Source organism: Nerophis ophidion, linkage group LG07 (assembly GCF_033978795.1).
Source record: "Nerophis ophidion isolate RoL-2023_Sa linkage group LG07, RoL_Noph_v1.0, whole genome shotgun sequence".
NCBI classification, from domain to species: Eukaryota; Metazoa; Chordata; class Actinopteri; order Syngnathiformes; family Syngnathidae; genus Nerophis; species Nerophis ophidion.
In genome coordinates this window covers 76,282,122-76,298,684 of record NC_084617.1, presented here as the reverse complement: position 1 = coordinate 76,298,684, position 16,563 = coordinate 76,282,122, and the positions used below count along the sequence as shown (strand labels likewise).

At 38.3% G+C, this 16,563-nt stretch overlaps 1 protein-coding gene across 1 annotated transcript in view; it reads right to left on the bottom strand.

Moving 5' to 3' along the window:
* Positions 1-16,563, bottom strand: part of galnt9 (polypeptide N-acetylgalactosaminyltransferase 9) — a 206,271-nt gene that overhangs the window by 28,088 nt on the left and 161,620 nt on the right. The window contains exons 7-8 of the mRNA XM_061907126.1: positions 8,976-9,161; positions 3,186-3,323 (exon numbers count right to left, since the gene is read on the bottom strand). Coding sequence (XP_061763110.1) covers positions 3,186-3,323; positions 8,976-9,161 — 324 coding nt within the window. The remainder of the gene's footprint in view (positions 1-3,185; positions 3,324-8,975; positions 9,162-16,563) is intronic.

Here is a 16,563-nt window from a genome sequence, read left to right as displayed (position 1 = left end):
CCATGTCTCTTCTTCAATTATTATGTTTTTGGACATTACTACTTGCCCTAGTTATGAAACAATGCATGTTGGGAATCCGGATGTTGTTGGTCAGTGTATTAACGTGCCGGCTGGAATAAACACACGCTGAGAAATAGCTCCGTGCCTGCCTACTGTATGGGTTATAGATAAACTTATGGATAACGGAGACATACATAATAGTCTGCTTTTCAGATGAGAGAGGACACTAAAGGGTGGACAACAATAAATTCGGGAAAACGGTTGCCCCAATGCGGACGTTGTATCGATCCGTTGTGGTGAAGAAGGAGCTGAGCCGGAAGGCAAAGCTCTCAATTTACCGGTCGATCTACGTTCCCATCCTCACCTATGGTCATGAGCTTTGGGTCATGACCGAAAGGATAAGATCACGGGTACAAGCGGCCCAAATGAGTTTGGGTCTCTCCCTTAGAGATAGGGTGAGAAGCTCTGCCATCCGGGAGGAACTCAAAGTAAAGCCGCTGCTCCTCCACATGGAGAGGAGCCAGATGAGGTGGTTCGGGCATCTGGTCAGGATGCCACCCGAACGCCTCCCTAGGGAGGTGTTTAGGGTACGTCCAACAGGTAGGAGGCCACAGGGAAGACCCAGGACACGTTGGGAAGACTATGTCTCCCGGCTGGCCTGGGAACGCCTCGGGATGCCCCAGGAAGAGCTAGACGAAGTGGCTGGGGAGAGGGAAGTCTGGGCTTCCCTGCTTAGGCTGTTGCCCCCGCGACACTACCTCGGATAAGCGGAAGAAGATGGATGGATGGTAAGAGGCCACCTAATTGCAGGGCAGATAGACGGACAACATTCACAATCTAGGTACCAATTAGTGTTGCTAATCAACTTATCCCCAGGTGGATGTCTTTGGAGGTGAGAGGGGCCTATCCCCAGGTGCATGTCTTTGGAGGTGGGAGGGGCCTATCCCCAGGTGCATGTCTTTGGAGGTGGGAGGGGCCTATCCCCAGGTGCATGTCTTTGGAGGTGGGAAGAAGCTTGAGTACCCGGAGGGAACCCACGCATTCACAGGGAGAACATGCAAACTCCACACAGAAAGACCCCGAGCCCGGGATTGAACCCAAGACTACTCAGGACCTTTGTATTGTGAGTCAGACACACTAACCCCTCCACCACCGTGCTGCCCCCTAAGTGCCTCCAATGAATGCCATATATTTATTTTTCTATGCGGATCTTGCTAAGGAATCCATTGTGACTCTTTTCTGTTTCCAAAACACTAAGTCATCCTCCCTGAGGCCATGATGGGATATTATTATGGGATATTATTATGGGATATTATTATGGGATATTATTATGCCGTGTCCAGCCTCTCTCTCTCTGCCCACTTGCCAGGCTCCCAGATGGTGCATCGTGCTTCAGCTTCTTTGTTCCGTGTGATCGGAATGCATATGGCTTCATTTCCAGGTTGTGACATATCTATCATGTGCGGTGGTTCTGGCCCGTCGGGTTTTTGGGCCGGCATTGGCGCGGCGCCGACAGATGATGAGACACAATTCCACTGCAGCAGCTTTGTGACAACACCAAGGCAAATGTTAGTCCGGTTGTCATCAAATATGAAAAACTTGCGCTACGGGAGTCGGATCACTTATAGTTGACAGCAGACATCAAAGGGACACTGCATTGATGAATAAAATGTTTAAATCTGGGCTTCCTGGAGCATTTTTGTTTTAAAAAGGATTGAAAATGAAAAAAAGATGGTGGGACAGATAACTGTTTTGCTTTAGTATGTTTTTTGTTTGAGGACAAACACGAGACAACTACCACTGTTTAATATGTTGGTGTGTTTGCTTCACTGATGGTGAACATAATTTTGTCCTACTAATTTTGCCGGTTCTTGAACTCACCATAGTGACCGCAACAGTTTGTTTACATGCAACATCTTCCACTCCTTTGTCTCATTTTGTCCACCAAAAGTTCTATACTGTGCGCGAATGCACACGATTGAGCTTTGTTGATGTCCTTGACTTGTTGGAGTGCTAATCAGACATATTTGGTCAGTGCATGACTGCAAGATAATCAATGCTAACATGCTATTTAGGCTAGCTGTATGTACATATTGCATCATTCTGCCTTATTTGTAGCTATATTTGAGCTCATTTAATATCCTTTACTTTTATCCTCTTTGTATATCATTTAGTTTTGCATGTCTCATGACACATCACCTGTATGTAATATTGCCTGCATTTCAGATAGTTGTTTGTGTGCCATGTTGTTCCAGACCACAGCAAACATTACCCATCTTGCCAAAGATTGTAATAAATCAATTAGAAGAAGACAGCCTGCCGTTTCCTTCAACTTGGACACACACATATATACCTTTGGACATTTTAAGACAGTATTTTCCAGGAGTTATCCCGGTAACAGTTAAATATGTTACCTCAGTAGAAAGATTTAAGTCCCATCTTAAAACTTATTTGTATACTCTAGCCTTTAAAAAGACCCACCTTTTAGACCAGTTGATCTGCCATTTATTTTATTTTCTGCTCTGCCCCCCTCTCCCTCGTTGAGAGGGGCAAAGGGGGCGGGTGTGGGGTTTCACCCACATCTGCGGTCCTCTCCAAGGTTTCTCATTGTCATCCCACTGGGTTGAGTTTTTCCTTGCCCGGATGTGGGATCTGACCAATGGCGTTTGTTTCCATTGCGACGCCGGTGAGCTACGGTGTGTAGTGAAGCATGTTTAGCTATTCCTCGTCCTGCAGTGATAATGCTACTTGTAAGAAACGTACTTTATTTGTCGACATGGAGTGATTTAGTGGCGGACCGCTACTTTTAAGAGGCGGTATAGTACCGAATATGATTCATTAGTATCACGGTACTATACTAATAATTGTTTACATGCAACATCTTCCACTCCTTTGTCTCATTTTGTCCACCAAAAGTTTTATACTGTGCGTGAATGCACACCATTGAGCTTTGTTGATGTCCTTGACTTGTTGGAGTGCTAATCAGACATATTTGGTCACTACATGACTGCAAGATAATCAATGCTAACATGCTATTTAGGCTAGCTGTATGTACATATTGCATCATTCTGCCTTATTTGTAGCTATATTTGAGCTCCTTTAATATCCTTTACTTGCTACCGTACAAGCCTATAAATGTTGATCAATTGATGTGTGTAACTTACTAGAGTACATTTATTTCTCACCTCGCCATATGTGATGGTGTTGTTGTAGATCCTCATCTCGGGGTAGACGTGTTCCAGGTACCAGTGAAAATTTCGACACTGCAGTCTTTTCCTCAAGGCCAGGCGCTCAGACACATCCCCAAAGTCAACACCCGGGTTCTGTCAACAGATGTGGGGAAACCTAAGATTCAAACCAGGGGGGACTTTTCAAAAGCGAATACCGTATTTCCTTGAATTTCCGCCGGGGCGCTAATTATTTTAAAACCTCTTCTCACTTCGGCGTTTACCAAAGGCATGCGGTAAATTTAGGCCTGTGCTTCTAAATTTGAGTGTGATGTAAGGACACATCACCCTAATAAAAAATCGTTATTATGGTCTTACCTTTACTTATAAATGAAGTCCATGCGCAGCTCCTTCTGATCAAAAGCCTCGATAACTTGTTTATAGAAGTCTTCCTTATCTTTCTTCAGTTTTAAAAGTCTCTCTGTCTCGATGGTGATCTTCCTTTATTACTTCCTGCTTTGATTGAAAGTCCAGTTTAGAAAACTGTTTTATTTTAGATATGTAATCCTCCATGTTAAAAGTGCAAGCGAGAGGAAAAAAAACAAACGATCGCTGCTCACTCTTGCTGCTTGTTGTCACTTCTTCTGCAGCCGAGTAGTCGCAAGAAGGATCACTAGCGCCCTCTACCACCAGGAGGCGGGAGTCATTTAATGACTCATATTTGACACACGCAGCTACGGTATATTAATAAAACATAGCTGCTTACTGTTCTTTTTGGCATATTCAATAGCTTGGACCTTAAATCCTACTGAATAGCTCTTAATCTTCTTCCCTTTATGCGGTTTCAAATGATTGAAATCAGCCATTTTGAAAATGATGACAGGTGAAGTATCACTCGTGACGTGACGAGTTTGACCCGGTGGAAATTCTAGACATGCGCTAATGAAAATTATATTTTGCGAAACGAGTTTGACCCGGCAGTAATTCTAGGCAGGTGCATACTATATACCCGGCGGCAATTCAAGGAAATACGGTATGTGATGCAATGCAAAATGAGCTGAGGGGGAAGCCGGTGTGTTCGTCACGTGGGTTCTCCGGTCTTTTCCACAGTTTTTGAATCAAACATGTTCAGTCATGTAGTCAAGTAGGACGTATTGTATGACAAACCTCACCTTTTATATCCAGCGTACAAAATGAAGGCTTTAATACAGTTTGTCAAGAGTCATTAAGTATCATACTCACTCTGCAGGAATCATTTTATTTTCACTGAAGCCCTTTCAGCTAAAAATAGCAGCTTAATAACAGGAACCACATTGAAGTGAATATGCATTTGTTTTGTTCATATGAACATGATTGTTTAAGGCAGGGGTGTCCAAACTATTTCCACTGAGGGCCGCACACAGAAATATTAAGGTATGCAGGGGCCATTTTGATAAACAAAATATATGAATTATCTGTTTTACATTTAGGGCTCCCGGGGGCCATAAAGGGTCTAAGTCACTAAAATGTTAAAAACAAATCAAATTATTATTTGTTTTTTTAATTATTTAACGCTTACAGTAAATCTCTACAATATATAAACTTCGGTTTGATATTATGCCCTTTTTGTCAAAGACAACTTTGTTTTTTATAATAAAACTGAAATATGCAGTATTTCCCCCGCTGCCCAAAACATTCAGAAAGTTTTATGTGAAGTAATTACAGCCTTAAAAATATAAAAAATGCAGGACACCTTTGATTTTACTTCATTAATCTTTTTGAGTAATCTCAGCGAAAAGATGAATAAAATCTCATTAAATATATTTGGGATCCAAAAGGTGCCCCACTCATAAAGTGATACATTTTTATTAGTTTTTTTTTAACTTAAGTTACAAGATCAACTCGATTTTACGTTTTAACTTTTATTTTGTTTGTTTTTTTATGCTCTTTTGTCAAAGAAAACAATGTTTTGTACGGCAACCACACATTATATGCAATATTTTCCACATTAAACATTTTAAAGTGAAATATTTGAAATAATTGGAGCCTTGAATAGGTCAATAATTCATTATTAGTGTTAGATAGATTATTTTTTATTTTTTTGGGCGCAATGACAAAAAAACTGAAAAAAAAATCTACTTTTTCTAGTTAGATTGCTCCTCATTCCACTTTTTTTAATGTTTTATTTTTTATTTTTGCAATAGCATTTCCAGAAAGTGTGGCGGGCCGGTAAACAATTAGCTGCGGGCCACAAATGGCCCCCCGGTCCGCACTTTGGACACCCCTGGTTTAAGGTGTTTGATCAAAGTTAAGTGCATTTATACTCCCTTCTGTTCTGAGTCTCTTTGATAAAACAACATTAATATTGACTGAAAATGAATGATTTGTAATCATGATTTACTCAAATCCATCCACAGAAATATTGGGAAGAAGGATTGCCTTTATTAGACAGCACAATGTTTTCGTATAAATGACCTTATAATTGAAATGCCCGTGCACATGAACCCAAAATATCCGACAGCATCACATTTTTAATCATTTGAAACTAAGGGTTTCATATTGCCATCAAAAGTAGCAATAAACTGTATATGACTAAACCCCCCCCCCCACCCCCCCAACATACCCCCAGTAAAAGCAAAACCATATATATATATATATATATATATATATATATATATTATATATATATATATATATATATATATATATATATATATATATATATTAGGGGTGGGCAAATGAATGCGTTAATTACGAGTTAACTCATCAATCTATTAACGCCGACAATTATTTTATCGCAAATTTGCGTATGTTGTTTACATGCTTTTATTTTGTTAACGCCTTTTCTTAAGAAGATGGCGTCGCCCGGGTGTTCTTCGGCGTGGAGGGGCTCTTGGTAAAGATGGAACATTTGGCAAAAATAGCGGACAATTCTGCAAATTTCCTGGCTGGCTTACAGCGTGGTCACTCCGGGATCACTTACGACCGCCAGACAATTCTGGATGTGGATAGATCGGGCCGTTTTGGACTGAATGAGGCGTGCTTGCTAGAGCGGCTAGCTAGCATGGGAATACTTTGCCGGCTACATCCAGCGGCCTGTGAAGCAGCGGAGTATATGTGTTGTTTGTCTATTTATGAATAATGCAGACCAGGAGTGTTGGCTGAGTTCTTAACGTTTGCTTTCAGAGCGTGTATATCACAACATACAAGATGCCGTCATGGCGACACAACCTATACCGGGCTACCGCGCATGCTCCTCACTCCTGTTGCATGCTGGGTAGGGTAGTTCTTTTATTCCCTGGCTCATAACATCACAATATAGTACCATGTATATGATGCCCTCAGTTTATCAAAGCACCAAGCAAACAATCGGAAAATTCCCATCATATCAATTCCTAGATATGGTCATAATTATTTTAAGTGCACTACGCAGAATAAACACAATATTATTAATATTGCTACTACGGATAATTTGATCAAAAATTCCCTAAAACAGCCCACTGCCTATAATATAGGTTTTTTAAACATAAGATCCCTGATAAAAAAAATGTTTCTGCTGTTACCTCAGAAATTGCCTGTTCAGATGTTATGATTGTGGCTCAGAGATTTGTATGTAGATTATATTTATTTTCCATAACAAACAGGATGACTTAAATACCCTGGCAGTGGCAATAAGCTTAAATGTGTGTATTTACATTTTTGGAGTTGATTTTCATCAAATATGCTATTTAACTGCTACTGTTTAACAAGGACTGATTTAAATTGTGTTTGCACAACAAATGTTTTGGCGCTTTTGTTCATGTGGGAGAATATTCCAATAAAGGTGCACTACACACTACTTTTGAATTCATTTTTGGGCTTTGCGTATAAAATGCAGTTAATCGCGATTAATCCGAGAAATAGTGCGATTAAATTTGATTAAAATGTTTAATCGTTGCCCAGCCCTAATATTATATATATATATATATATATATATATATATATATATATATATATATATATATATGCCAAATCTTCAAAGAAAACGGCCTACGGATCACGATTGAAGCCAACAAGCAAACCGTCAACTTCCTCGACGTCACTTTCAACCTGAGAAATAACAGCTACCAACCATTCATGAAACCCAACACAACACTCCAATACGTGCACCACGACAGCAACCACCCACCCACCACCACCAAAAGAATACCTACCGGAATTAATAAAAGGCTATCGATGCTGTCATCTAGCAAAGCTGAATTCGACCAAGCAACCCCCCCGTACCAGAAAGCACTTGATGAAAGCGGATACAACTTCACCCTCACCTATGAACCCACTCCAGGAAACCAACCAAAAAAGAGCAGAAAACGAAACAACATCTGGTACAATCCGCCATTCAGCAAAAACGTCTCAACCAATATCGGCCACAAGTTCCTCACTCTGATCGACAAACACTTCCCCAAAGGCAAGACCCTAAGAAAAATATTCAACAAGAACAACATTAAATTGAGCTACAGCTGTATGAATAACATACAACAAATCATTTCAAACCACAACAAAGCAATTGCAAAAGGACTGCCTACCCCCAGACTAAACGACTCTGAAACCAATAATGAATGTAACTGTCGCAAGAAACCTGATTGCCCTCTCAACGGGGGGTGCTTACAGACATCAGTCGTTTACCAAGCAAAGGTTAACACGCAAGGACATTAACACATCCGACACGTACGTAGGATTAACCGAAGGAGCGTTCAAAACAAGATGGAATAATCACAACGCCTCCTTTAGAAACCAGACTTTGCGGAATTCTACAGAACTCAGCAAACACATTTGGAACCTCAAAGACAATAATGTTGAATATTCAATAACATGGCAAATTCTTGCATCCAGCACACCTTACAACAGTGGTAATAAAAGATGCAACCTATGCTTAAAAGAGAAACTGTTTATTATATATCTTCCAGATCTGTCATCCCTCAACAAGCGCAGTGAAATCATTTCAACATGCCGCCACAGACGGAAACACCTCCTAGGTAACACATGAGCCAATCACCACGTCCCTACGCCTGCCTGTACCCACCCACTCTGTGTTCTATATAAACAATTGTATGTGAATGCTTCCATTAAAATCTCCTGATGATTGAGGGAACCCCTCATGAAACAGTTCTGTAGAGATGAAGTAGTCTTGTGATTTTTCCCACACCTACATATACATATATATATATATATATATATATATATATATATATATATACATATACATGTACCCTTCCTGCACCGCTGCAAATGGACTCCCAGCAGCTAAATTGGTCGTTAAGGTGGATATAAAATTCAGTGTATGATTGCTTTGCGAGGGAAGAAAGGATCCTTTTAGTTTTAGTCTTTGGATTATACACACATTAAAGTGCAGCACAGTACAATAGTTTCCATGCCACGGCTTTTTTTAATGACACTACGGGAGGGGGTGGACACATTTCACATCGTACCCTGCGACTAAGTGTTATGAAGAGCAATGAGCTCAGAGCTCTTTCCTGACGTCCTGCAGCAATTATGGCAGCCATGAGCATTGAATATAAACCTCTTTATTAATGACGGCAGCAGTTTGTGTTTCAGAGCCAACCCCAAAAGACTGTTGAAAGTCATTATTCCAACTGATTTGTAAGAAAATATACTGACTTGACACTCATTTGTCTGTTTGGAGAAGCACTCTTGCAGTCTTAATTCAACATATACTTTTTTATTGTCTTTTCCTTCCACCTCAAAGGGATTGATGTGCATGTGTGGATGTGGAAATAAGACTTGGCAAAAAGGCACTAAAGAGGGTGGCTCCTGCGACAGAGCAATGCTTACGTTCATGGGAATGTTCCAGGCCATGTAGACGTGAGATTTGTATTCATCCATCCACACTTCTGCTGCTCGCAAGGCATTGCGCTTGGCGTAGTAATCAATGTCATTGTTGTAGGGCTTCTTGGTGCGCTCGATGTGGGCCACTCTGGCACAGGGGAGGACTTCCATGCTGCCGCCGCACTGCCACACCTGGACAGCCACCAGAAACATCAAGAAGGATCAGAACCAGTAAACATACTTAGTGGAAATGCAAGAGGATGCTTTACTTTTAAAGAATCATGGAAATAATGGAAATGCAAATAAAATAATTAATAACATGCAAATGATAAAACAATGGAAATGCAAGAGGATGCTTTACGTTTAAATCATAATGGTTATGCAAATAATACAATACATAATAAAATACAAATAATAAAATAATGGAAAGGCAAGAGGATGCTTTATGTTTAAAACATAAAAGAAATAATGGAAATGCAAATAATTAAATAAATATTAAAATGTAAATGACAAAACAATGGAAATGCCAGAGGATGCTTTACATTTAAATAATAATGGAAGTAATGGAAATAATAAAATAATGGAAATGCAAGAGGATGATTTACAAATAAAGAATAATGGAAATGCAAATAATAAAATTGATAATAAAATGTAAATAATAAAACAATGGAAATGCAAGAGGATGCTTCAGATTTAAAGAATAATGGAAATAATGGAAATGCAAATAAAATAATTAATAAAATACAAATAATAAAATAATGGAAATGCAAGAGGATGCTTTATGTTTGAAAAATAATGGAAATAATGGAAATGCAAATAATTAAATAGATAATAAAATGTAAATGACAAAACAATGGAAATGCCAGAGGATGCTTTAAATTTAAATAAGAATGGAAATATTGGAAATAATAAAATGAATAATAAAAAGCCAATAACAAAATGCAAATAATAAAATAATGGAAATGCAAGAGGATGCTTTACATTTAAAGGATAATGGAAATAATGGAAATGCAAATAAAATAATTAATAAAATACAAATAATAAAATAATGGAAATGCAAGAGGATGCTTTATGTTTGAAAAATAATGGAAATAATGGAAATGCAAATAATTAAATAAATAATAAAATGTAAATGACAAAACAATGGAAATGCCAGAGGATGCTTTACATTTAAATAATAATGGAAGTAATGGAAATAATAAAATAAATAATAAAAAGCCAATAACAAAATGCAAATAATAAAATAATGGAAATGCAAGAGGATGCTTTACATATAAAGAATAATGGAAATGCAAATATAAAATTGATAATAAAATTTAAATAATAAGACAATGGAAATGCAAGAGGATGCTTTAGATTTAAAGAATAATGGAAATAATGGAAATGCAAATAGAATAATTAATTAAATGCAAATAATAAAATAATGTACATGCAAGAGGATGCTTTATGTTTGAAAAATAATGGAAATGCAAATAATTGAATAAATAATAAAATGTAAATGACAAAACAATGGAAATGCCAGAGGATGCTTTACATTTAAATAAGAATGGAAGTAATGGAAATAATAAAATAAATAATAAAAAGCCAATAACAAAATGCAAATAATAAAATAATGGAAATGCAAGAGGATGCTTTACATATAAAGAATAATGGAAATGCAAATATGAAATTGATAATAAAATTTAAATAATAAGACAATGGAAATGCAAGAGGTTGCTTTAGATTTAAAGAATAGTGGAAATAATGGAAATGCAAATAAAATAATTAATAAAATGCAAATAATAAAATAATGGAAATGCAAGAGGATGCTTTACATTTAAAGAATAATGGAAATATTGGAAATGCAAATAAAATAATTAATAAAATGCAAATAATAAAATAATGGAAATGCAAGAGGATGCTTTATGTTTGAAAAATAATGGAAATAATGGAAATGCAAATTAAATAAATAATAAAATGTAAATGACAAAACAATGGAAATGCCAGAGGATGCTTTACATTTAAATAAGAATGGAAATGATGGAAATAATAAAATAAATAATAAAATGAAAAAAAATGCAAATAATAAAATAATGGAAATGCAAGAGGATGCTTTACATATAAAGAACAATGGAAATGCAAATAATACAATTGATAATAAAATGTAAATAATACAACAATGGAAATGCAAGAGGATGCTTTACATTTAAAGAATAATGGAAATAATGGAAATGCAAATAAAATAATTAATAAAATGCAAATAATAAAATAATGGAAATTCAAGGGGATGCTTTATGTTTGAAAAATAATGGAAATAATGGAAATGCAAATAAAATAAATAATAAAATGTAAATGACAAAACAATGGAAATGCCAGAGGATGCTTTACATTTAAATAATAATGGAAATGATGGAAATAATAAAATAAATAATAAAAAGCCAATAACAAAATGCAAATAATAAAATAATGGAAATGCAAGAGGATGATTTACATACAAAGAATAATGGAAATGCAAATATAAAATTGATAATAAAATTTAAATAATAAGACAATGGAAATGCAAGAGGTTGCTTTAGATTTAAAGAATAGTGGAAATAATGGATATGCAAAAATAAAGTAAATAATAAAATGCAAATAATAAAATAATGAAAATGTTTTACATTTAAAGAAAAATGTAAGCCCTCTTAGTTTGTTATCCGCCTCGTGCGCGCTTTGTGTTTGTGTTTCTTTGTTCTTGTTCTTTTATTTTAATGAAATCATGTTGTCCTGTTCAATTCCTGCCTCCATCTCTGCATCGTAGGGTTCGTCACCAACAAACTCTGACAAAATATGTGCAATTTGTAAGTGGATGTTTACACTGGAGCAGCTCAGCCTTAGTCTTGGCTTTGTGATGAGTTCAGGGTTAAATAATTCACAGCAGGTGGTATTTGTTGGGAACCTTTTCAGGCCTGCGGGCCGCACGTTTGACATCCGTGTTTTAGAGAGTTAACACAATGTACTGCAATAATTTGCTTCAGGTTCTAGATAGAAGCTGCAATAAAAACCCAAAAGTCAAAGAACCGTATCATCTCATTCGAAAGGTTATTAAATGAACTGAACACTGCATAACATTTCATGAGACTACAATAATTGTGTTAACTCGGTGCCCCGCCGGGCGATATAACATGTCTTCCCAGCCAAGGATGGAATGCAATAAAAGATTGTCTATTTGGAACAAAGTCAAAGATAGTCTTATTGGAATGAAGGCGCCAGAAATGTGGTGTAATACTACAAACCCCGTTTCCATATGAATTGGGAAATTGTGTTAGATGTAAATATAAACAGAATACAATGATTTGCAAATCCTTTTCAAGCCATATTCAGTTGAATATGCTACAAAGACAACATATTGATGTTCAAACTCATAAACATTTTTTTTTTGTGCAAATAATCATTAACTTTAGAATTTGATGCCAGCCACACGTGACAAAGAAGTTGGGAAAGGTGGCAATAAATACTGATAAAGTTGAGGAATGCTCATCAAACACTTATTTGGAACATCCCACAGGTGTGCAGGTTAATTGGGAACAGGTGGGTGCCATGATTGGCTATAAAAACAGCTTCCCCAAAAAATGCTCAGTCTTTCACAAGAAAGGATGGGGCGAGGTACACCCCTTTGTCCACAACTGTGTGAGCAAATAGTCAAACAGTTTAAGAACAACCTTTCTCAAAGTGCAATTGCAAGACATTTAGGGATTTCAACATCTACGCTCCATAATATCATCAAAAGGTTCAGAGAATCTGGAGAAATCACTCCACGTAAGCGGCATGGCCGGAAACCAACATTGAATGACCGTGACCTTCCATCCCTCAGACGGCACTGTATCAAAAACCGACATCAATCTCTAAAGGATATCACCACATGGGCTCAGGAATACCTCAGAAAACTACTGTCACTAAATACAGTTGGTCGCTACATCTGTAAGTGCAAGTTAAAGCTCTACTATGCAAAGCAAAAACCATTTATCAACAACATCCAGAAATGCTACCGGCTTCTCTGGGCCCGAGATCATCTAAGATGGACTGATGCAAAGTAGAAAAGTGTTCTGTGGTCTGACGAGTCCACATTTCAAATTGTTTTTGGAAATATTTGAAATTGTGTCATCCGGACCAAAGGGGAAGCGAACCATCCAGACTGTTATCGACGCAAAGTTGAAAAGCCAGCATGTGTGATGGTATGGGGGTGCATTAGTGCCCAAGGCATGGGTAACTTACACATCTGTGAAGGCACCATTAATGCTGAAAGGTACATACAGCTTTTGGAGCAACATATGTTGTCATCCAAGCAACGTTATCGTGGACGCCCCTGCTTATTTCAACAAGACAATTCCAAGCCACGTGTTACAACAGCGTGGTTTCGTAATAAAATAGTGCGGGTACTTTCCTGGCCCGCCTGCAGTCCAGACCTGTCTCCCATGGAAAATGTGTGGCGCATTATGAAGCGTAAAATAGGACAGCGGAGACCCCGGACTGTTGAAGGACTGAAGCTCTACATAAAACAAGAATGGAAAAGAATTTCACTCACAAAGCTTCAACAATTAGTTTCCTCAGTTCCCAAACGTTTATTGAGTGTTGTTAAAAGAAAAGGTGATGTAACACAGTGGTGAACATGCCCTTTCCCAACTACTTTAGCACGTGTTGCAGCCATGAAATTCTAAGTTAATTATTATTTGCAAAAAAAAATAAAGTTAATGAGTTTGAACATCAAATATGTTGTCTTTGTAGCATATTCAACTGAATATGGGTTGAAAAGGATTTGCAAATCATTGTATTCTGTTTATATTTACATCTAACACAATTTCCCAACTCATATGGAAACAGGGTTTGTATAGAAAAGCATAAATAATTTTGCAGATGTTTCCCTCTTGATACAGACGGATATTCGGGAGCCCGGTACACTGTTTAAATCAAGTCTTTTATTGACATAAACCCCAGGGGATGACTTGCTTTCCAGCAATATATATTTGACTTTGTAGACCGGCATGTCTCTCTCTGTGCGTTTCCGTGCGTCCACTCACCAGCGTGTCTCGGGCCGGCTGCTGCTAATAAGGGCGACAGGTGACTAGATAACCAGTCCCAGCTGGGCAATCCACTCACCTGCCGCTGGTTTCGAGGCCGATCCTTACACACCCCGCAGGCCACGCCCCCTAAAGGACCCATCTCACCCTGGACATAAACTTTTCGAACTGATGCCCTCAGGCAGGAGATACAGGACAATAAAACGCCGGACAAACCGATTTAAGAACACTTTTTTACTCAAGAGGAATAGTGTCGCTGAACACAAGGTGACAATAATGACTGTGAACCTGAGCTGTATGCTTGGTATTTTTATGTATTTTATATATTTTTATCTATTTATCTATGTTGTTATGTTTGGGGCGGCATAGCTCGGTTGGTAGAGTGGCCGTGCCAGCAACTTGAGGGTTGCAGGTTCGATTCCCGCTTGTGCCATGCTAGTTACTGCCGTTGTGTCCTTGGGCAAGACACTTTACCCACCTGCTCCCAGTGCCACCCACACTGCTTTGAATGTAACTTAGATATTGGGTGTCACTATGTCAAGCGCTTTGAGTCACTTGAGAAAAGCGCTATATAAATATAATTCACTTCCCTTCACTATTCTCCACAGATATTACCAGCAATAAACGTATTTCCATCAGAACCATTACTCAGATCGGTCCATTGAACAAGAAACAGGAGTGCAGCACATTTACTGTAGATTGACCAGCAACATGTGATCACATGCAAAAATAAATCTATATTTATTTGTAAATATTTCAATGATCGAAGTCACCAGTACATTTGAAATTCACTTAGAAGTAGGATGAAAATCAGAAACTGTGAATCTTAAAGAAAACAATACAAAATACCGGCTTATTGATCACCACAAAACTGGTTATTGTTGACATTTCATTATATAAAAAATATATATATTTATATTTAATTATATATATATATCAAACACCTACAAGTAAAAAGGTGATACCGCCAAAGAGTGTTTCAGAAGGAAAAGAGGGCAGACGAGAGACAGTCTTTGAAGAGTTTGGAACCCAGATTGAAATGATGAAATGTTGGGTTGCGGTCTTGCAAAGTTAATATTATTCCTCATCCCACCCGACATACATATCTGACAGGTGAGCGCAGGGAAGTTTGCCTGCAGCACCAAACCGAGGCCTGAGGCTTGCACAAAAAGAAACATAAGTTACCTTAGGTCATCCAAAGTTCACCTTCACTTTCCTCACCATGTTCCGGAAGCACGATTGATACAATTAATGATCAAACACACGCCAGCAGCTCCTATTTAGAGATAACTTACAAGAGGGGTCGGGAACCTTTTTGGCTGACAGAGCCATAAAAGCCAAATATTTCAAAATGTATTTCAGTGAGAGCCGAATCATATTTTTTTAACACTGAATACAACTAAATGTGTGCATTTTTACGTAAGACCAACATTTTTAGAGGATAATAAGTATTTTATTCTTTTTAATAACATTGTTATTCTGAAGCTAACCAATAATAAATCAAATGTCATGTCTGTTGATCATGTTTTTGTTTGGCCATGTGCTGTTTGTCCTTTGGACTCTTTAAGTTCCTGTTTTTATCCACTCCCCTGTCTGGTTTCCTTGGTTACTCATTTTGTCCACCTGTCTCTGGTGGGGCTTCACGGTGGCAGAGGGGTTAGTGCGTCTGCCTCACAATACGAAGGTCCTGCAGTCCTGGGTTCAAATCCAGATCTTTCTGTGTGGAGTTTGCATGTTCTCCCCGTGAATGCGTGGGTTCCCTCCGGGTACTCCGGCTTCCTCCCACTTCCAAAGACATGCACCTGGGGATAGGTTGATTGGCAACACTAAATTGGCCCTAGAGTGTGACTGTTGTCTGTCTATCTGTGTTGGCCCTGCGATGAGGTGGCGACTTGTCCAGGGTGTACCCCGCCTTCCGCCCGATTGTAGCTGAGATAGGCGCCAGCGCCCCCCGCGACCCCGAAAGGGAATAAGCGGTAGAAAATGGCTGGATGTCTCTGGTGGACAAAATGCCCGCTCACCTACTTCTTGAGCACTAATCCGAGGCAGTATTTAAGCTCGTCTTTGCCAGTCAGTCGCCCTGGCGTCAATGTGATCTTTTCTTTCTCTGTGCTGACTTGTTTCATGCCTTGCCATAGTTTCCTGCTTCATGCCATGCCAAGTAAGTTTTGTTTGATTTATGTTCATAGTCTTTGTTCTTTAGCCCAAGTTGTGCCTCCACTGTGAGCGATTTTTGTTTGTATCTTTTTTTAGTTTAAATTAAGTCATGTTTTTACCTAAATGCCATGTCCCGAGTAGTCCGTCTGCCTTCCTGGGGGGACGACCCTGTAGCAAGCTGCAACCCCCCCATCTTGACATAAAATACTTCTTACCATTAATGCGACTTCTTGAACAGGTGCGGTAGAAAACGGATGGATGGATTTAAATGCATGAGAGTGTTTTATATTTTGCACGTTATTTTTTAGCACTGTGATTACCAGCAAAATTATTCATAATTATCGTGTTAAGCAATGTCAGCTAAGATTTATCTGAGAGCCAGATGCAGTCATCAAAAGAGC